Source organism: Musca vetustissima, unplaced genomic scaffold (assembly GCF_032173495.1).
Source record: "Musca vetustissima isolate MV318-11 ecotype Yass unplaced genomic scaffold, APGP_CSIRO_Mvet_v1 utg13690, whole genome shotgun sequence".
Lineage (NCBI taxonomy): Eukaryota > Metazoa > Arthropoda > Insecta > Diptera > Muscidae > Musca > Musca vetustissima.
The window spans coordinates 1-22254 of NW_026880195.1; the positions used below are offsets into that span (position 1 = coordinate 1).

Below are 22254 nucleotides of genomic sequence, written 5' to 3' on the forward strand. Positions count from 1 at the left end.
CCACTTCAACAATACCTGTACTGCTTAATCGTTCAGCACGGTCAACACTATTCCCACGAATTGTGAGTGGACTGAAAGAAGGTCTAGTAACTGTACTGTTATCACCAGTTACTTCCGCTTGTAAAAATCGAGATTCATTATCATCAACCATTGTCGGTGTAATGCCGTTACCACTATCTAAATCTTCTGCTTGTGTATTACCCTGGTTAACTGTCAAATCTCCTGCGGCTCTACTATTGGAACGAGTGGTCCTGCCGAGAGGCTTCGGTATCGCAGAGGGTGCTGGTTGCATAATGCCAAATAATCACGAAAATAATTTGATTTAATCGAAATGTCAATGTAGAATCCAAAATAAATTCCAATAAAAATTTACAGAATTTTGAAAATTCAAAAAAAATTAATTTCTGAAAATCAAAAAAAAAAATGTATCTAAATGTTATGCATCCAACAAGAGAATTAAATTTATACAAGTCTCATCAAAAGGTTATATTCCAAACTTGTAGTGAAAATCAAAAACAAATACTCAAAATAGCAAATACTGCAATATAATATTAGCTGAAAACTAATTTGTAATTTTCTTCTTCAGAAATCAAATGGATAAATGTCAATCAATATAAAAAGGGAAATGTAAACAGGTTGGTTTAAAGAAGTCAATATAGAAAAACAACAACATATCTGTAACGCAACAAACAATGTGATCTTAGAAAGAAATTCTAATTAGTAACTCAATAATGAAACACATTAGCTATCGCAAATTCAACTGTTGGTCATATATTTACCTACAGAGAATGACTATATAACTTTTATGTTTCAAATAAAATTTCAGAATTTGGTTGTATTTTATCGCAAAATTAATACCATAATAAAAACGACGATTCAATGACATATAAAATACAATTCTATACGATGGAAATATAGAATAAAATATTTTTTCAATTACGCCAAGTCGCTATTGAGTGTTATCATTAGGTAACAACTCAAGTCGAAAACCAAAAAAAAACGTAATCAAGATCCAAAAATTCAAAAGAGGTACCAGGATGAACCTGGCCTTAACGTTGGGCGCCATTTTGTTGTAAGATCAACTGTTATTGCATGCTCTTAAAACGAGAGGTCGATATCTTTTAACAATACCTAGATGACGGTGGTATCGATTTATTTAGGTTTGCTCCGGCTCTTCTCAGTCGGCACTCTCAGCGGTGTGCATAACAGAGACAACAAGAAATTGAGTTATTAATGTAAAATAAAATTCAAAAAAAAAAAAAGATATAAATTGTTGTTGCGTTATTTTCCAGACAGCGTTGTTTTCTGGTATCCAGATGTCATTGGATACCTTTATCGCCCACCCTATGGATTCCTGTATGAATCCCCTTTTTGGGCTCCCACCATGGTGAGATGCCCCCAATACCTATATCGACTTCACCTTAGTTTACATTATCCCCTTATATAGTTGATTAAAACATATTGTTATGTTTAATTATTTTCATATTTTTTAATTCATAAATTCTTTTCATATTTATTTTCTTTGATATAATAACATTAGATCGTATAATAATACATAATATTATATACTACATAATGATAATAAAAAAATTAATCTGAAATCTATTTACTTGGGTGTCAATCGACAATGTCAATAATGGAAGTACATACAAATTTGAATTACATTGGTATGTTCATCCCAATTCAAGTACCACTGTGCACTATATTGTATACTAGAGGATATATATATATATATATATATATATATATTTATAAAGGATATATTTATAACCTATCGAGCTCAATGGTGTAATTATTTATCCTTAAATTGTTCAAATAAAATTGTATACGAATAGGGATAAACATTTGACAAAATTATAATTTCGAAGAAAATATTTTTATAAAAATTTAAATCCAGAATAATAACTATATAAATATATATAGGGGTTAATATTTAATATTTAAATTCAAAATGTTCACAAATTATATAAATTCAATCATTCAAATTGAATATGTATGTACGTTTATATATGTATGAGTGTATGCATGTATATTACAAATGTATGCTCATATATACATACACCTATAATAACTGTACATATATACAATGTTTATTATATATCATTATATAATTATATTTATTTTTTTTTTTGTATTATATACTATTATATATTATATATTTTTTTTATGTGTGTATATATATTAATATATATACTATATATATGTATGTATATTAGGTACGATACTATACGAGGGTATATATATAATTTATAAAATAGATATATCTAATATATATATAGGAATATAAGTATGCAATTACAACTAAATTTGCTTTATAACACGAAAGAGTATTCAATTTTGACATTAACTTGATTTGACAGATTTAATTTTGATGTAATTCTAATGAATTTGGAGAAGACAAAGAAAACGGTGGAATTTCGTGTACAAAATGGCGGGAATTCTCACTTTTATAAATGTTATTTTCAAGTCTAAACAATTTAGTATTTTAGGAGTGTATTTGATCATTTAAATTTATGATGGTTTTGTTCCAAAACTCGGCTGACCGTCGAGTAACAAATAAAAAAAAATGTGGCCCCTAACCTCCCGGTCTGTGACTGGTCGGATAGGGTACCAAACGAGGACAAAAAATATAAGTTGACGCAAACTGTCACTTTTCCAGGTGTGTACTTACAGTTGGGGAATCGATACCAAACCTTTACTGTAAGAGTGACTTGTCTGATGGAAGGTATTCGTTGATGCCGATGGTGGTTCTGACGATGGCTTCGTATATGATGAAGTCCCAAAAATTGTGTGTGGCGTTCAAAAAAATTGTCCAAAGAAATTTTAATGTCGCCTTCGGTGTGGTTATACCAATGCCAAAAGGAAAAAAAATAATGACGGCAACAGTTGGTTTTTGGTGTGGTAATTTTCCACTGTATACCACAGGAGGGTAATAGAATTCCTGGGCCGGGATAAGCACGTGGCACTCTAGGTACACCAGATACCGTTAAGGCAACCGTTATAACTACCGCTCCAAAAAAAAAAATCTCTGGAAAAAAAAACACTTCTATACAAACTCGCTAACTTACATTGGTGTGTAAGTTTCACCAAAACCTACCCACAAAACCGCTTACTTTCCGCAAAAGTAGTTTATTCCAACAGGAGGGATAAGAAAAAAAAATAACACTCCACTTCCAATTATTTAATAGGACTTTGCACCGGTATATAACTTTGCACTGTAGAATTTGTTGTTGTGGTCTGCCGCTACGTCTTACTATTTCGAATTACACTTTTAGAATGACGCCAAAATGGCAATCGGTGCGAAAAGGAAAAATGAGTAAGGGCACCTTAGTCCGAAACTTGCATAAGAATATGCAAAAAGGAACAATCGACTAATCGATGTCATGATCGATTATTGACTGATGACAGATGGGCTATGGTAGGTTAACACGAGGGTGACATAACACGATATCCGAAGGAGATTGACTATTAATGGTGCCGATAGTTGATGTATACAAATGAATTAAGCAAACGTGCATTCGTATATAAAAAACATAATACATTTTAAAAACATAAGGTATTGCAATAATAATATGCCATGGATTTTACCTGTAAGGTGATTTAACTTAAATATGTTTAGACAATTATAAAGGTTTGGCGACGTAATCGTTAAATGCTTTTACCAATTTAGACTGTTTGCATATGAAATGTCGTAGACAGTTAATCAGACAACGGAAATTGTCATTGAGCAATGTTTAGGAAGGCGACAAACTTGTCTTTCAATTGAAGTCCTTAGAAAAATTTAAGTAATTGTTTAACCAGACCTATTCTATTCTAGTTGGAAGAAATTCCTGTGCGTTACACGACAGCATGTTTGGAGCTCTAGATACCGTATTCGAAAAAGGAGTAGTATGATTTGTACTTCTAATTGGCGTAGCCGAGTGAGTAGGAGTGGACGACGTAGATCGTGACTGTAAACCAAAACTAGAGCTTATGTTTAATTCCCCATGTAATAACGTGTGATGTCGTCTGTTACATACACTGCAATTGTGAGTACTTCTACAATTTTTTGCATGATGACCTCGGGAGAGGCAATTGACACAGTAATGGTGTCGTTTCACAATTGAAAAACGATCGGAGAGAGCTCGACTACGGAATTCTGAACAATCACGTAGGTGGTGATTTTTTCTGGGACAGATAAAACAATGTTTTGGAGAGGAAAGACGTGGACTATTAAATTTAGCAGCATTCGGAGAATGTGCAATATTACTAATATTATCTAAAATTTCCGTGGTATCTATGCCTTTTATATCACGAAGGCATGTTAGAGTTTGAATTCTTTCCGTAAGAAAGGAATCAAAATCTTTCCACGTTGACAAAGCGGATTTATCTTTAACAGTTTGTTCCCACAACGTAACAGTGCATCTTGGAAGCCTTTGAAGGCAAATAAAAACTAAAATAGGGTCCCAGCTTTCAGTTGAAATGTCGTAGATTGACATAGCAGAAATGCATCCATTTATTCCGCGTTGTAATTTTTTCAAATCGGAACTAGTTTCGGCTTCTATGACCGGAAGGTCAAAAAGAGACTTGATTTGGTTATTAACGAGAATACGGACGTTGTCATAAGTTTCTCTCAAGGCTTTCCATGCTAAATTAAAACTTTTATGAGTGAGTGGAAATTTGGAAACAATATCTCGCGCCTCACCGCTAGTTTTCATTACTAAATGACACAATTTTTCTATGTCGCTAAGCCGAGCATTATTTATGTACACTGCGGAAAATAAATCTCTAAATGTAGGCCACGACTGAAATTCACCATTAAATATATCTATGTCACATGGCGGAAGATTTATGCTATGAAGTAAGGTTGGAGACGAAATCTCTACAAAATTTCCTGTTTGGTGCGTAACACCTGAAAAGAGGTTAGGATGCTGGGAAATGTTGGGTTTCTGCGTAGCTCGAAGTTTATCTATTTTTCTATTTATTGATGACAACACGTGAACATAAGCTTTATAGGCGACATCGTACTTGCTGTCAGCTGAAGTCATGTCGTCCGAGCATGCGTCATCCGAAGTTTTAAGGTAACTCACACAATGTTCATACCTGTCCTTCACTTTACTCCATAATTCTCTTGATTCAGATCCTTGTATTTCAAGGGAATATACATCTAAATCGTCATCCCGTGAGGAAGAGAAATTCGCATCAAATTTAATTAGAGCATCAGTGGCTCTGATAAAGAAATCTAAAGGAGTAAGCGGCATTTTATGGAATTATATCAAAATCAATTCAATAGAAACGTAAATGGACTGTATATTTTTATCTATGCACGGAATGCAAGTTTGTTTTATAATAATTTTATAATTAATTGATCGATTAAAAAACGTAGATTATTTTATTTCAATAGCGGAGACAAATCGATTTCGTAAAAAATCCAACAATTTTTTATATATTTACTATATTCAAAATTGAGCCGTAAACTCTTTTTTCAGTGTATCGGAATCGGCACGAACAATATATATTTAAATATAAAAATACGCGAAATTATATTAAAAAGTATAAGAATTTATTTTCGAAATTTTCTCTCAGTGTGTCGTAAAACACACGTATTTTTTCAGTGTATCCGAAATACTTTTATATAATTTTATATTTTTAATTAAAATTTTAAAATAAATATTTTCAATTATAAATTTTATTTTTTATACGACCCACTTTAATGTGATGCGTTGGTGGTTACTGACTACTCATGTAACAAACAACCAAGAATTGACTTCACTAATCAGTGTGGTTTTTGTTGTGTTGATGTTTGTTACTATTACAGCGGCAACGTGTATTTATTGTTGTTGCTTTTTCTTATCTCTTTTGTGCGATCAACGTAGTTGATCACTGTTAACAAATTATTTTTGTAAAAAACACTTATCACCACACTGATTTACACCACACTAATTCTCGAAAAGAAATGATGAGAGTCGTACGTAATGAATGTTATTAAAGAGAAATGAAGTAAATTCTATCACGTAACTATTGCTGTTGACAACCTTAGGTTAAGTTCAATATGTGCAATGTAAAATATAACAAAACACTCACTGTAAGTTCGGTACGTACCTTTATGTGAATATGTGATAATTGATCACAGTGTTTTGTGTTTTGATGACAATACCTTGTAGAAGGTTAGATAGAGTTTGTTGTTGCAATGTTTAAGTTCCTCGTAAAGGCAATAATGCGAATCGTATAATCCGGCTCGATCGGACCAAATGTTTAAGTGGGGAATATGAAAATAAATACCCAAATAAAAGAAAACACAATTATATTAGAATTTGTCCAATAGAATATTGGCGTTTTATTGTCGTAAACAATATTACCTTTTTATTATAATTTGTGTTGGTATGCTCTGTGCAAGCTTAGTGGACGAAATCCATCAAGCGTAGTTTGAGACTTTTTCTAGACAGACTGATGCAAAGGCGGGCGCGTAAACCAAACGTCAGTGATTTGACTTTGACAGCAATACTTTGCCCCGAATGCGCAAAGTTGCAATTTAAGGTAGTAAGACAAATAAATAGAAATCTGAATATTCTTAATTAAACAACATGAATTAAGAATAGTGTTGTATGAACGGGTTAATTGATGTACGTAATTCTGAGAGCGAACTACGTTGTTCGAATGCTCGTCAGAACATGGTATTACCCAAATATGCATTGCATATAACCATGGTACAATTATAAATGGTAACAGCAAGCCCCAGCTGATTTGATTCCAACGTAATACTACACCTTTTTCAAATGTTATTCCAAACATTTCAATTGCAATTCGAGAATTTCATTTGTAATTCGAAAATTCAATTTGCAATTCATAACATTTCAGTTGTTATTCGAGTATTTTATCGGCAATTCACAACAATTCATTTGTAATTTTAAACTTTTCATATGTAATTCAAAAAATTCCATCTGAATTTTTAAGTATTTCATTTGTAATTTGTATATTTTTATTTGAAATTCAATGAATTCAATTTGAAATTCATAAAATTTTACTTGTAAATCATAATTTTTCAGTTGTAATACGTAAAAATTCATTTCAAATTCTTAAGTCCAAATTTAGACTAGGCGAGTTTACTTGCGACAAGTCTTTGTTTGTAGGAGAGAGGGGCAAGGGGTATAGAAATGAAAAAAAATTGCTCGTACCGACAATTTTCTGGCAATTCGTTTTGTGTATTCCGTATTTTTTGACATTTTATATATATTTAAATGTGAAAAAACAACAAATAAAAACATTTTTTGGAAACCGAATTGCCTTGTATAGACGCAAGGAGCAAGTTCAAAAGACAACGATAAAAATTGCCGCAAGTAAACTCGCCTAATATAAATCAGGACTAACATTTTATTTCAAATTCGAATAAAATAAATAAATTGAACAATAAGTGGGGTAGATTTTTTATGTAGTGAAAAATAGTATTAAAAAAAACTAACATACACACATATATACAAATATATATATATATATATATATATACATATATATACATGAGAAATTCATAAAATATATATATATATATATATGTGCGGTTTTTAAAAGAATGAATAAAAATCTATATAAATTAAATTTAAATAAATACATTAAAGTTCATGTTGCAAAAAGTATATAAAATTATAAAGTATATTACATTAATATGTACATACATTATTACCCACCTTAATGTATTACACATATTTTGGGTGTTTCCCATTACATTTTTCCAATTTAAAATGAAATGTTATTAATTTCAAATCAAATATTACGAATTTCAATTGAATTTATTTGAAAGTTGAATGGAATTTTATAAATTTCAAATGGAATTTTAGTAATTTCAAATGGAGTTTTATGAATTTCCAATGGAATTTTACGAATTTCAAATGGAATTCTGCGAATTTCGAAAGGTGTTCTATGAATTACAAATGAAATTCTCGAATTACAACTGATATGTTATGAATTGCAAATGGAATTCTCGAATTGCAAACTGTATGTTATGAATAACAAATGGAGTTCTCGAATTACATTTGATATGTTTTGAATAACATGTGAAAAAGGTGTAGTGTCAATATGAATTTGACAAATTATGTTTTTAAAAATCACCCAACAGGAAAATTGGGAACGCATACAATTCGAAATTGTTCATCATTAAATGTCCTCCCGTATTCATTTTACTCAATCTGCCTGTTGGGAAAGTTTGAGGAAGCAAAGCTTTCTTCATTGAATAACTCGCAATTCCCTGCATTTTCATATGTGTTACACATATAAGTGGCAATAGCTCAATTATAGGAAAGATGTGGAAGCGATAGAAATATAAATTTCAGAGATTTTCATTCATGGTTTTCAAATAATATTTTGAGTATTCGAAAATATTTTATTTTCAAAATTAATATAATTTATTCGTTTTTTACATTTTTCTGTCAAATGACGTTGACACTAGTATAACATACAAAAACAAATTTCCATGCGGTTGTTGTATCGTTTGTTGTACAACAACACTTGTTGTTACCTTCTATTATTATTATATAATGGCGTATAACATTATAAATTTATTTAGGCGAACACATGGAACAATTATAAAAGGTAACAGCAAAGCCAAGCTGATTTGATTCCAACGTAATACTACACCTTTTTCACATGTTATTCAAAATATATCAAATGTAATTCGAGTATTCCATTTGTAATTCACAACATATAATTTGCAATTCGAGAATTCCATTTGCAATTCATAACATATCAATCGTAATTCGAGAATTTCATTTGTAATTCATAGAAAACCTTACGAAATTCGCAGAATTCCATTTGAAATTCATATAGTTCCATTTGAAATTCGTAAAATTCCATTGGAAATTCTAAAAACTCCATTTGAAATTTATAAAATTCCATTCAACTTTCAAATAAATTCATTTGAAATTCGTAATATTTTATTTGAAATTAATAACATTTCATTTTAAATTGGAAAAATGTTATTGGAAACAACCAAAAAATGTGTAACACATTAAGGTGGGTAAAAATGTATGTACATATTAATGTAATATATTCAAAGTGAATTTGTCATGTATATATATGTGTGTGTGCGTGTTGGTTTTTTTAATAATCAGCCTTATTCTGGATGTCAATTCCATGTGAATTTACTCGATCTTTCCCTTCGCCTTATTCTGAACAACATTTTCCAGTGAAATTTTTCGCATTCTCGCTTTCGCCTTATTCTGAATGAAGTTCGAAAGCGAAAAAATCCGCTTTGGGGAAAAATTAGGTATTCTGAATTACAGGGAGTAGGAGAATGAGATGAAATTTTGTGCGAAATTTTTCGCTAATAAATTTAAAGTGAGTTGACTATAAAAACATAAGTAATAACTATTTTTATGAAAAATATTTAGGGGAGACTGGGGCACCTTCGGCAATCGCGTTTTCGATATGAAGCTCTCACCGTACATCACTAGTTTCGATACGTAGGTATCGAATATCGAAATAAATAAGTGTCACAAAATTTTAAATTTCTAGCTAATAAACTTATTTAGATGCACAATTTTTTGTATTTCTACAGATGTTTTTGTAATATTTCCATTCCATTTCGTAAATATTTCGTGTATAAAACTTTTCAAATTTTAAGACAATATTATTAAACAGTGGTTAATTACAATGTGTATTAGTATAAAAATAGTTAAAAATATAATGTTCTTACAAGACTGATAAAAAAAAATGGAAAAAACTATAAAAAGTACATTCGGGGTAGATTCGGCATTTTAAAATGGGGCACATTCGGCCACATACAGTTAGTGTAATGTCATTTCCTTAAAATGGTTTTGAATTTGTCTTTAAAAATAATCCTTTAATATGGTTCGATAATACATATATAAGACCAAACGTGCTTGTATTGACGAAAATGCGATATAAATACCCTATTTCTGATAGTGTGTGTGACCTTGAGATGTCAACGTCCGTCGCTAGAAAATATAGCCCTAAAATTCAAACATTGTGTCGCTTATTTAAACCAAATAGAGCCTTTAGAGGATCTGAAGTTCAACCAGACTGATAGAGATGATAATTACCAGGCTATGACTATGGTGCCGAATGTGCCCCATCAAATGCCGAAGCTACCCCGGGTTGGGGCACATTCGGCGAATTTGACTTTTTTTACAAAACTGTAAAAATTTTTAACTAACACTAATTTTTTATATCTTTTTGGTATTAGTTTTTATAATTAAGTGTCAGAGGACAATAATCAGCTATAAAGTTTTTATATATATTGCATAAGTACTGAGATATAGAGCTCTAAACAAAAAGTGCCGAAGTTGCCCCAGTCTCCCCTACTAATTCTATGACGATTTAGAATATTATAAATGATAGTAAGCAAATTTTTAACTGGAAAACAACCAATAAAATGCCATTGGAAATCCTATTGATAACGATGCATGCTGAAGCAAGTATTGCCAAGAAATGTATGAAGGTAATAAGGAAATACAGACATTTTGGGTGAGGATCTGTCTCTCAAGAAAAAAATTTTCAAAATTATGGAAAGCCGCTTAACAGTGAAGAACTTAAATAAAAATTATGAAAGAAAAATTTTTTTTTCAAAAGCAAATCATAACATAACAGGCCACTTTAAGAATTTGGGGAAATAAAATATCGGAATTAAATAAAAAGGCACACAATTATGTAGTGAAATAATAAAGTGTGAATTAATTAATTAAATCGCAGATTTCTTCCTATTATTCGTTATGTTTTTGCCATCATAAAAAATGTTCTTTTAATTGTAATCTATTGTAGTTGTTGCAACAAATTGCATCAAAACAATGAACAGCTGTTTCACATGCCATATTGTAGGTTGCCATATTTTCAAACTTTAATTTATTTTCTTTTAATTGCAAAGCATTTATACAGCGGATTCTTGATATTTCACATTTGTATTGCTATATAGTTTAAATAACAATAAAAAGTAACAATTTTTAATAACAAAAATCAATAAATAATATATTGAAAATGTTACACAATTAAATTACAATGGGGCAACACACATTGCAACTTAACTTACAATATGGCCACACACATTGCAACTTAATTTACGATATGACAACACGAATCTTTTTTTTCAACCACCATTTTCGAAAACTCGATTCCGCATCTCGCATTTTTTGCATCTCCCTATTCATTCAGAATAAGGCGAGAATGTGAAAGCGAAAATTTTTTACATGCGAGATATATCCCTAGCAAATATCCAGAATAAGGCTGATTATGATTTACAAGTGAAATTTTATGAATTTCAAATTGAATTCATTGAATTTCAAATGAAACTACGAATTTCAAATAAAAATTTACAAATAGGAGTAGTTCTTCCCTTATGAAGTTATGTATTTTTTCCTAATTAGATATTATTTACCTTTAAGTTCTAATAATTTAAATGTTAATTTACAAATTACTATTCGAAGCATATTGTAATAATTTATTGGCCCCTTAGGCTTTTCATTACAAAATAAAGATTTAATAATAAAAAAAAATTACAATTGAAATTCTTAAAAATTCAGATGGAATTATTTGAATTACATATGAAAAGTTTGAAATTACAAATGAATTATTGTGAATTGCAGATTAAATACTCGAATTACAACTGAAATGTTATGAATTGCAAATTGAATTTTCGAATTACAAATAAAATCCTCGAATTGCAATTGAAATGTTTTGAATAACATTTGAAAAAGGTGTACACTTTTCATATGTAATTCAAAAAATTCCATCTGAATTTTTAAGAATTTCATTTGTAATTTGTATATTTTTATTTATAATTCAATGAATTCAATTTGAAATTCATAAAATTTTACTTGTAAATCATAATATTTCAGTTGTAATTCGTAAAAATTCATTTTAAATTCTTAACATTTTATTTCAAATTCGAATAAAATAAATAAATTAAACAATAAGTAGGGTAGAATTTTTTTATGTAGTGAAAAATAGTATTAAAAACAAACTAACACACCCATATATATACATATATATACATACATGACAAATTCATAAATATATATATATATATATATATATATATATATATATGCGGTTTTAAAAAAAATGAATAAAAATCAACAGTAAGGTCTGTCAATAATCTATATAAATTAAATTTAAATACATACATTAAAGTTCATGATGCAGAAAAGCATAAAGTATATATAAAGTATATACAATTATAAAGTATATCACTTTAATATGTACATACATTATTACCCACCTTAATGTGTTACACATATTTTGGGTGTTTCCCATAACATTTTCCCAATTTAAAATGAAACGATATTAATTTCAAATCAAATATTACGAATTTCAATTGAATTTATTTGAAAGTTGAATGGAATTTTATAAATTTCAAATGGAATTTTACTATTTTCAAATGGAGTTTTATGAATTTCCAATGGAATTTTACGAATTTCAAATGGAATTCTGCGAATTTCGAGAGGTGTTCTATGAATTACAAATGAAATTCTCGAATTACAACTGATATGTTATGAATTGCAAATGGAATTCTCGAATTGCAAACTGTATGTTATGAATAACAAATGGAATTCTCGAATTACATTTGGTATGTTTTGAATAACATGTGAAAAAGGTGTAGTGTCAATATGAATATGACAAATTAAGTTTTTAAAAATCAACCAACAGGAAAATTGGGAACGCATACAATTCGAAATGGTTCTTTATTAAATGTAATTGTATATTAAATGTATTCAATTTACTCAATCTGCCTGCTGGGGAAATCTGAGAAAGCAAATCTTTCTTTAAGAAATAATTTTCATATGTGTTACACATATATGGCATAGGAACGATATGGAAGCGATAGAAATATAAATTTGATAGATTTTCATTCATGATTTTTAAATTTTATTTTGAGGATTCGAAAATATTTCATTTTCAAAATAAATATTGAGTAGTTAGCCACTTACGAAACATTCAAATACATTATTATTTTTAGAATAATACCTTCTATGATATCATTAAGAACTCTTGTTAAATGGAGTAGTATAGTTTGCAATTTAATTGAAATCGGCCTTAATGCTTTAATTTGCATTTTTTTACTGTCAACTCTTTTTCGATTATTGACTGTCCAACAACCATAAATGTTTTTGTGGTGGCCTGATAATTGACAAACCTGTGAGGCACACTATCAAACAAGAAAAAATTGGAAAGGTCCCCTTTTCCACATGCAAATTGTTATTTGGCAAATTTGTTGTTTTCTGTTTTGAAATTTTCGCTTGCTTTTCAACTAGCTAATTTTTCTTTTCCAAATTTGCGAATCAAAATACAAAAGAAAGAAAGAAACGTCAAATTTATTTTTTAATTTTAAAGAATTTTTTAATATTTTATTTTTTTTTACATATTTTATTATATAAATTAAAAATTAAATTTCACTTGCACAAATTAAAACAATTGTAAACAACAGCCGGCTGTGTGTCAGTAAAACGAATAGGTTAAAAAGGAAATGTCAACAAAATTGTTTTCAACGAAAAGAGCAATGTTTTGTTTCTCATCCTCGAACCCCTCTCGCCTACAAACTCAGAATTTCCAAATAAAAATTTGCCTGTGGAAAAGGGGACAAAAGAGTGTCATTCAAAGTGATAGTGTGTATACCGTTTTAATTGGATTGATTTGAAAACATAAGGTTCACAATCGGCATTTTTGAATAAACACTACCAAAGATACAAACCATTTTTACTATCGATTGGAATTTCCTGTAAAGTTCACATATAAAAATATTAAAGCATAAGTATGGAATATTTTAAAGTCGGCAAATTCCAACAGATGACATTTGCTCCATTAGAAATCGTACATATTGCGAAAACTTCAAGAGAAACATTTCCCTTTTCAATATCGGTGCATAGGCTAACTTAAAACACCAGCTAAGTTTAAGATCAATTTAATGATAGATTTTAATTACAAACATATCTACTTTACAGAAATAAAACCAAATTTATTTTGGGTGTCTAAATATTGAATTTTTGTTTTATTAGATTTTCTTATAAATAATTTTCTTATAACTTTCTATTGGACACAAACTACATTATAAAAGTAATTCTTAGAATAATAAATATGTATTTCATTGTTTTAAATGTATGTGTTATATATTATAGCATAAAAATTATTTTTGGTGCTAGAATACTAATTGTTTATCTTGTGTATATGTAATGTAATTAAATTTTTAGTAAACTAGAAAAAAAAAAACAAGAAAACATCTTGGTTCGGAATTTTGTTAGACATTTTCATTAATATGGACAAATTGTTTTTGTATTTCATCTTAATGATGAGTATATATAAAAATATAATAAAATACACAATAATACACTTAAAAATAATATACATATGTATATCTTTATATTTAAGGAAGAAAACACGGAAGAGGAATTTGATATTGAATTTCAATTTAAATTTTAATGTAGTTTTTTTTGTATAAGTTGACAAATTAAAAATGTTACTAATGAACAAGAACAATTGTTTATTTTGTAGACATCTTAAATGCATTTCAAGGGTTGATTTATTATCAAACAAACTTATATTATTAGAACATAATACATAAAATATATTTCTTTGCATTTTATCAACTCAAGCATTGATGCATTTATAATGTGATGGTCATTAGAGAACAAAATCGAAATTTAGGGTGTAAAGGTTATATTTGAGGCGTATACAATAGTTTTTTTTTAATCTCTTTTATAATTAAAGTGTGTGTATATATATAGTATCAGTTTAATTGTAAGTTGTATATAAAAATATATGTTATTATTTCCACGGTTGGTTCTGTGTTATTGTACACGTTTCTCTGCTATACATATGTGGGTATTTATGTATATAATTTTGTATGTGTGTTTTTTTCAATAAAGAGGCACGTGCATTATTACCACAAAAGTCACAAAAAATATTAGTCTATTCACCACCAATGTCATCATCATCATCTTCTTGAGATAATAAAGCACTATTTCGAGACATTTTCATATAGGCTGCACAGATACATTCACATACAAAGCGATATTGGCTCTAAAATAGGAGTAAATGAGTAATATATAAATTTATATATGAAATAGGAGAGAAACAATTCGTAAATATTGCCGAAAATGGGTATAAGAAAAAAGGCCAAGTATTGATTACTTACCACATTTTGCACCATACAGGCTCTTTGATCACGCATTGTACGCACAATATCCAACGGATATACTGGTTCGCGTGCCTCCATTAATGCTAATGCTGTATCCATTAGTATTAAAACACCTGTTCGCCCAATACCAGCCGAACAATGAACTATAACAGGTGGATTAGCAGCACTAATACATCTGCAATGAACGAAAAATGACAATATTAGATGCATGAAAGAAAGACGGCGTTGATCGCCGTCCAATCGGGCTGCACATTTTAAAGTTCAGTCTTAAGGGGATCCCCCATTCTCGGTTTCAAAAAACACTTTAAAATTTCAATTGAAAATCTCAACAATTCTTAAAGACGTAGTCGATTTATTGTGTCAGCATAAAGCTACGGCAAAAGTGCTTGTGAAACTTGAAACGGTTTTTTTACGAATAGCGGGCACGACTAAACCTAAACATTTTATGGAGCCTCGGATGAACAACAATTTGCGAGTTTTTCATTTTATGATACTAGGTATTAAATAACTAAAATAATAAAAAATACTTACTGATGAACACTGGTTGATACCGGCGTCTCATCTTCGGGAGTTACACCATTACTGGCAGCACATTTACGTTCTCCCATAATACCACCATTTTCATCGGCATCAGCATCGAGCAGTCTAACCTGTTTTAAACTTTCTTCGATTTCCTGCAACAATGACCGATTGCGGGCATTTCGAACACGTTCCACAAATTCCAAAAAAAGATTCGGATCCGAGGGTACACAATGATCGGGCCAGGCAAGATATTGCATATGTTGTATATGGCGCTGTTCACCCGTTCGCCTGTCACACAACAGAAACTCGCGAAATACAAAACTTCCCGTCTCGTCGGGCTTCTCACTGAGACATTTAACGCACAAACCTTCGCCCAATTGCAGTTCATCGCCCGTTACTGGCCAATATTGATGGCATTTTTGTCTGCCAGCTTCCATTACCGTTGTTAGCATCACAACCAAATGGCTGCTTTCCTGCTGTACCATTCGCCAGAAATCCGTAGTCGTTGAGGCCAGTGGACCTTGGGTGGCAATATAACGATTTATGCCACCTGGAATTTCCATATTTACATAGTTGGCATTTATATAATCGCCACTCGAACAATTGACCAACGTAACACGAGTACAGTCGTATGGTGATATGTCACGATAACGATTTTTCGCTACGTTTTCGGGTTTTCTTGCTTCCGTTATGGCCAAATCGGGATTTTTACGGTACATCAATTCGTATTGTGCCAGTAGGGCACCCGATGCCAAACCATCGCTAAGTAACAATAAACTTTGTGTGAAGAGAGCATCGCCATCCAGGAGATTTGAATGGGAACCAATCTCATCGGTTTCCGGTACATATTGGTATAGGGGTTCTTCTTCTTCGGTCAGTGGAGGCCCCATTGAGCAGGGTCGCATAGTGAGCAGCAACTCACCGGTACGTGTATTGCGGCAATCTTTTATCATATTGACAACTTGTTCGTGTTTCAGTCCGGCAACTTCACGGCCATTTATGAGGACAACTTCGTCTCCCTCACAAACCCTCGGTGTACAACGATCAGCCGGGGTATTGGGCACAACTTTTGACACCTGAACCGGCAAACCCAAATCGATGCCACCCTTGACATTAAAACCAAAACGACCATGTTCATCAGCCAACAAACGTATGGTTATCAAATCACTACCACTCTCGGGGGCTGTCGAACAACCATTCATGTAGGTGTTCATGGCTGCACCCAATTGAGTGCCATTTGGACTGTGAGATCCCGTACTATATGCTGGTACTGGAGATTCAAAACGACGACCACATTGGTCAATATAGCCAGTATCACTGTAAAAGTATAAAAATCGTGCTGTTATAAAAAATACAATAGAAAAGTCGAATGCACTCCTTACAGTTGGATATCATATTCATCACTTTGTTGTTCCCAAGCTTTGCGGGGCATTGTATCCAATTGCTTCGATGTAACCTTATTGTCATGGTGGGGACGGCTAGTTTTTGTTATGGTTAAAATGGACGTATGTGTGGCAGCATTAGCGGACGGAGGTTTACCATTGTGAGAAACACTGCCATTACTATCGGAGCCGCTGGCTCCATTTGCTAGCGGTGACATTGTAGTGCCACCTGGCCCAATAGCAATTAGCCGTTTGCTTGGAGAACGAACAAAAGCCTTGTGTATTTTTGCACGTTGTTTTGATTCTTGTACAGCTTGCAATTCGGTGCGTCCAGAGTAATAGAATCTGAAATGTAGATTTTAGTTAGTAAGGCCGCACTTGTTTTAATTTATCGGCTATAGTTTCAAAACTTACTTTGATCCCAAGCTCAAATTAAGAAAACGTGATAAACGATGTGGTCGTTTCAGTCGGAAGAATGAATGATGTTCAACACAAGATTTCCACAAGGATTTAGCATGTTTGTGTGATGACATAGTAAAGCCTAATAAAGTGTCATAACTTTCGGACTATTCAATACAAAACAAAAAACATTTATTATTTGATATATGTGAAGGAATTTTTATCCTATCGTGGTTACATACCGGTTCTCGACGTAATTGTATAAAGAAATCTTTGCGCTTGAATGAAACCTTAACCATTTTCGACCAAGAAAACGTATTTATACGCAGGCCATTTTGAAACACCAATAAACCTATGGCGGATACACCCAATTGTAATTCCTTGCCATTTGAATCCTAAGAAATAAAAATCCATTGAAATTAATATGAAAAATAAATAATATTTAATATAAATAATCACATACCATCGCTTTGTGTAAATCAATTCCATATAAATCAAGTCGTTTTGCATGTTCCAAATAATTATATTCAGCATCGGCGGGTAACTGGCCGCGATGCAATTTATGCAATTCCGATATTTTACGTTCCGCATCTGGAGTTTGATCCATTAATAATTGCATATTACTCAAGTAACCAGCCTGATGTTCCGAGGGATTGAAATCACCCAGTTCAGCTGAACAAAATAATCATGCGTTATTTTAATTTCAATATGCCATATTTTATTAAAAACAAAATACTCACATTGCACTGTATAACTTGCCAATAGACATTGTGTGTTTAGTGAACATGGCAATTTGCCCAATAATATGTTACGTTTTATTTGCAAATAAAATTGATAGCGTGTATATTCTTCTTGTAAACGACTGGGATCACTTACATAAAACTAGAATAAGAGCAGATGGATTATTGAGTAAATATTTGAAGAAGAAACACATTAATAATATATGAATTTACCTTAACCCTAAATTCTAGCAGTGGTACGGCGTCATTATCCAATGCAATACTATTGCATTGTTTTTTAAACGGCTTCTGGGCATCAACCCACCGCTAAAAGAAATATATTAAATATGTGTGCTTTTAATAAAAACTCTGTGCACGAATGTCGAGAAATTATTAATATTAGAACTTACCACAACATCTCCAGGTTTTGAAGGAAATAATAAGCCAAAATAGTCCCTTTCGGATAGTTCGAGAAACTGAAATACTTGTTCAAGTAAATCACCGCCTTTGGCGCGTTTCTGAAATATATAAAATATAATATGCTTATATTAGATTGAGTTAATATAGTAATTGTAATTTATCTAAATTATATTAGTTTTTATGAACATATATCAAGTATACCGTGAATAATTTCTTAAAATCAAGTACTTTAATATATACTAGTGTGCTATTGTTTTTATAAAGATGTACAGGTAACTGTTTTTTATTCGTTAATAATTTGAGCGAATTTTGAAACGCATTACAACACAGTTGTAACCTCCACGTCACACAACTTTTCTTAACTAGTTCGGACTTTGCTTTGTAATCGGTTACTTAAAGTCCTTATATTAAGATTGAATTATATAGTTTGAAGATGTTTGTAGCTGTTTGCACATTGCTACATTTATTGGCCTTATTGGCTTTGCCGCTATAAATAAAATATAGAATGGGAAAACATTTTGTGTATCAATTTCAGTCCGAAGTGGTACTAAAATTACGAATTACAATGGAGATGCACTCCTGTCCGGTTGAGGTTCTAAATATTGTAGACCTTGATTTTTTAAATAGGTCTGTAGCGAACTGAGCAGGGTTACCGATTTCTTGATTTCAAAAGTAAACGTAAATAAAACACATAAAATATATTTGTTCGTTATTTGTATTATACTTGAATTGTGAAACACTACATCATTATACCTTTGAGGTTATTTTGGAAAACTTTTAACACAAGAGTTGAAGGTTTTCAGCATAAACAGGGTCTTTCGCGTAGGTCAAGAAAAAAATCTAATGGTGTCAAAGCGCATAATCTTGGTGGCCAGCTGATGTCGCCACGGTGATGTCATGACACCATCTTGTTGAAACCATATTCTACTATATTCTCCAAATTAGCTGCATTTTTATATTTTAATTTTATTCATTTCATTGGGTAGAAAAGCTCATTACTCAAAAAATTATAATATTGCCCCAAGTTTCGGGATTGTTCCCATAAAACGCTACCCTATATTATTGAAGTTTTGTATACATATACGTATATTGACCTAAATCGGTCAAAATGACCCCTTTGTAAAAGGATTAATAATGTGTAATGAATCACTTCAAATTAAATTTTATTATTTCTTATATTATTTATAGTAATGTATATTTTTATTAGTAAGTATTAAAAATCAATAAAAAAAATTCAAGTGAAAAAATTAAGCATTATTTTTACATTTGAGCGAATGTAAGTGGAAATCTTTTTATGTGTGCAACTTCCGCAAACATGCTTTTGGCATGTGTCACATATATTATGAGATTTGTTACTTTGATAAAGCCGTAATTGGGAAGTTTTACAGTAGCGAAAATAAGTTGTATGTGATGTTTGTTGGTCACAATTTTCTTTTGATTCTATGCTGTCTTTCAAATTTCACTCTAGGATTAAAGCGGTCAAAATGACCGTTTTTAGGCAATATAGATATAGCACATATGAATACGGGAAATGAAAGAGAGGGAAAGCAGCTACTATGATTAATAAACGTAATTCTATGTGGTACAAAAAGTCACCAAATTTTAAAAAGCTGTGCCATTATATTTACAGTTGTTTTTTTACTTGAAATTGAAAAACGGTCAAAATGACCGCCTTCCAATCAGGAACGCCAAAATTTGAAAGTTTATGATGGTAGAAGAAAAACCCTAGCTGGATTTTGAATTATTAGCTAAGGTTTTGGTCATGGCATAATTATACAAGATAGTCTCATGCAGTCATATGTTTCGAATTTTTTTCATAAATTTACCTTTGACAGTATTCAGTTTTCAAAATTTAAATGAAAATATCTTCTTTCAAAATTTACGCATATTATTTGTTCAGTGCCAAAAATTGCTAAATAATTCATATTTATAAATATTTTGAAGTTCCCTTTAAACCTAATAAATATAAGACTTTATGTCTTCAAATAAATGTATGCAAAGTTGAATGTCCCGTAAGTCCCTTCTTTTAACATTATAAAGTCATGGTTAGAATATTAGGTTGTGTAAAGTTAAGTTCAACTCGGATTGTCCGTTCGCGTCGTATTATAAAATAGGCGGAATGTCATTTGTAAATCGAATAAAAATTGTTACAAAACTGTAAAAATTGTTCACAAATACTCATTTATTATGTTTTTGTTTTTGGTACTTGTTTTTATAATTAAGTATCAGAGGACAATAACAAGCCATGAAGTTTTTATATCTGTTAAATAAGAAAATATTGTATATGCCAAAACTTTTCTTCATTTACGCATTTTGAATGGATTTTCTTTTCATAGAAGAAATTGTTAAATTTACTTTGGCAATTTTAAAATCATTGTACACACTCTGATCAAATGGTAAATGGAAGCGAATAGTGCGTGTTAAGTTAATATTATGCGAGTGTTATTAATGTATGAACAATAAAGAAAAAAAACATGAATGCATTATATGTTTGAAAATTTAAACGTCCTACTATATTATTGAATTTTCACCAGGAGAAAGCATTGAGAAGTACCATTATATAAAGGCCAAACTAACACAAAGTCATTTAACTAAATGCATCCAAAACCTGCAAACATAGACGATATAATCACTTACAAAACGAAAAATGTCAAATAACAGCTAAATGTAAACGTTAGAAAAAAATCTGTGTATAATAGGGAAGTATGCGACGACAAAACAAATGTAACATTAAAATTTAATCTTGTTATATTTTTTTAAAATAATATATTATCTAATATTTCGGAAGGAGTTTCTTTTAATTATACGTATTAGAAAAATAAAAATGTACAAATACATACCTCTATCCGAAAGGTGTGCGTTGTGTCATCGAGAAAAAGCACGGTAACACATTGTTGTCTTTGTTTCTTGTCTCGAGCCAGTTCTGTAGTTCGTAAACGGTAATGTCGACTTAAATTACTAAGGCGAAAACGTTCAAGCATTGCAACAAGCCATCATGATGGACCACCAAGTTTTCAGTTTTTTTCTTCTTCTTCTTCTAATCACGACGTGTGCAGTAAAATGGGTTTTGTTCTGTTCTGATATAAAAAAATGGTTTCCCTTGTTCGTTTTTGTTTTATTTTGTTTTCTTAAATCGGTGTGTAATGGAACGGGTGTTTTATTTCTTCATAGCATATATGAAATAATTTCCGATTTTTATTGAAGTTTACATTGGATGGAATACGATGTTATTTTTTAATTTTTGTTCGTTTGTATAAAAAATTATACAGATATTAAGTAAATGATATATCGCTTATTGCTAACGTTGAAGCAGTTTCAAGTCTTGGAAGTGGTATCTGTAAGAAAAATAAAAAGAAAAATGTTATTATTACAATTGAGAAGTTTATTTAATTAATATTCAAATATAAATAGATTCTTGATTAGAAGACAAACAATTCTGTAGAATTGGCCATGTACATCTAATGTTTGGTATTGAAAAAGAGCTATATCGATCCACGTTTTAGTATATATATCCCATATAACAATAAATTAATTTAACATGGTGGCTTCTTTATGGCGTAGCAATTCAATCGGTAAAATTGTTCCCTATTTTCCAGCTTAGTTTTTGATCGAAAATAGTCGATTTAAAAAATATATATTTTTCTAGCTCCGCCATTTTGCTAATTTTCTGGAAAAGTCAATAATCCTAGTTCATACC

At 30.7% G+C, this 22254-nt stretch overlaps 1 protein-coding gene across 1 annotated transcript; it reads right to left on the reverse strand.

Moving 5' to 3' along the window:
* Window positions 1-14864: 14864 nt before the first annotated feature.
* Window positions 14865-21566, reverse strand: LOC133325641 (tyrosine-protein phosphatase non-receptor type 4). Its single transcript, XM_061534363.1, has 11 exons — window positions 21398-21566; window positions 18548-18655; window positions 18372-18464; window positions 18159-18300; window positions 17882-18090; window positions 17661-17813; window positions 17434-17585; window positions 17020-17364; window positions 15647-16954; window positions 15113-15290; window positions 14865-14997 (listed from the first exon to the last, which is right to left on the reverse strand). The coding sequence occupies exons 1-11, from the start codon at window positions 21536-21538 to the stop codon at window positions 14887-14889; spliced, it is 2940 nt and encodes a 979-aa protein (XP_061390347.1). The 5' UTR covers window positions 21539-21566; the 3' UTR covers window positions 14865-14886.
* Between the last annotated feature and the right edge of the window lie 688 nt (window positions 21567-22254).

Excerpts from the sequence above, each read along its gene's own strand:
- LOC133325641 (XM_061534363.1), bottom strand. The coding sequence starts at position 21,538 with ATGCTTGAACGTTTTCGCCTTAGTAATTTAAGTCGACATTACCGTTTA. Across the intron at positions 18,656-21,397 it reads CGCACACCTTTCGGATAGAG|AAACGCGCCAAAGGCGGTGA; the intron begins GTATGTATTTGT and ends TATATATTTCAG. Across the intron at positions 14,998-15,112 it reads CCTGTATGGTGCAAAATGTG|AGCCAATATCGCTTTGTATG; the intron begins GTAAGTAATCAA and ends CTCCTATTTTAG.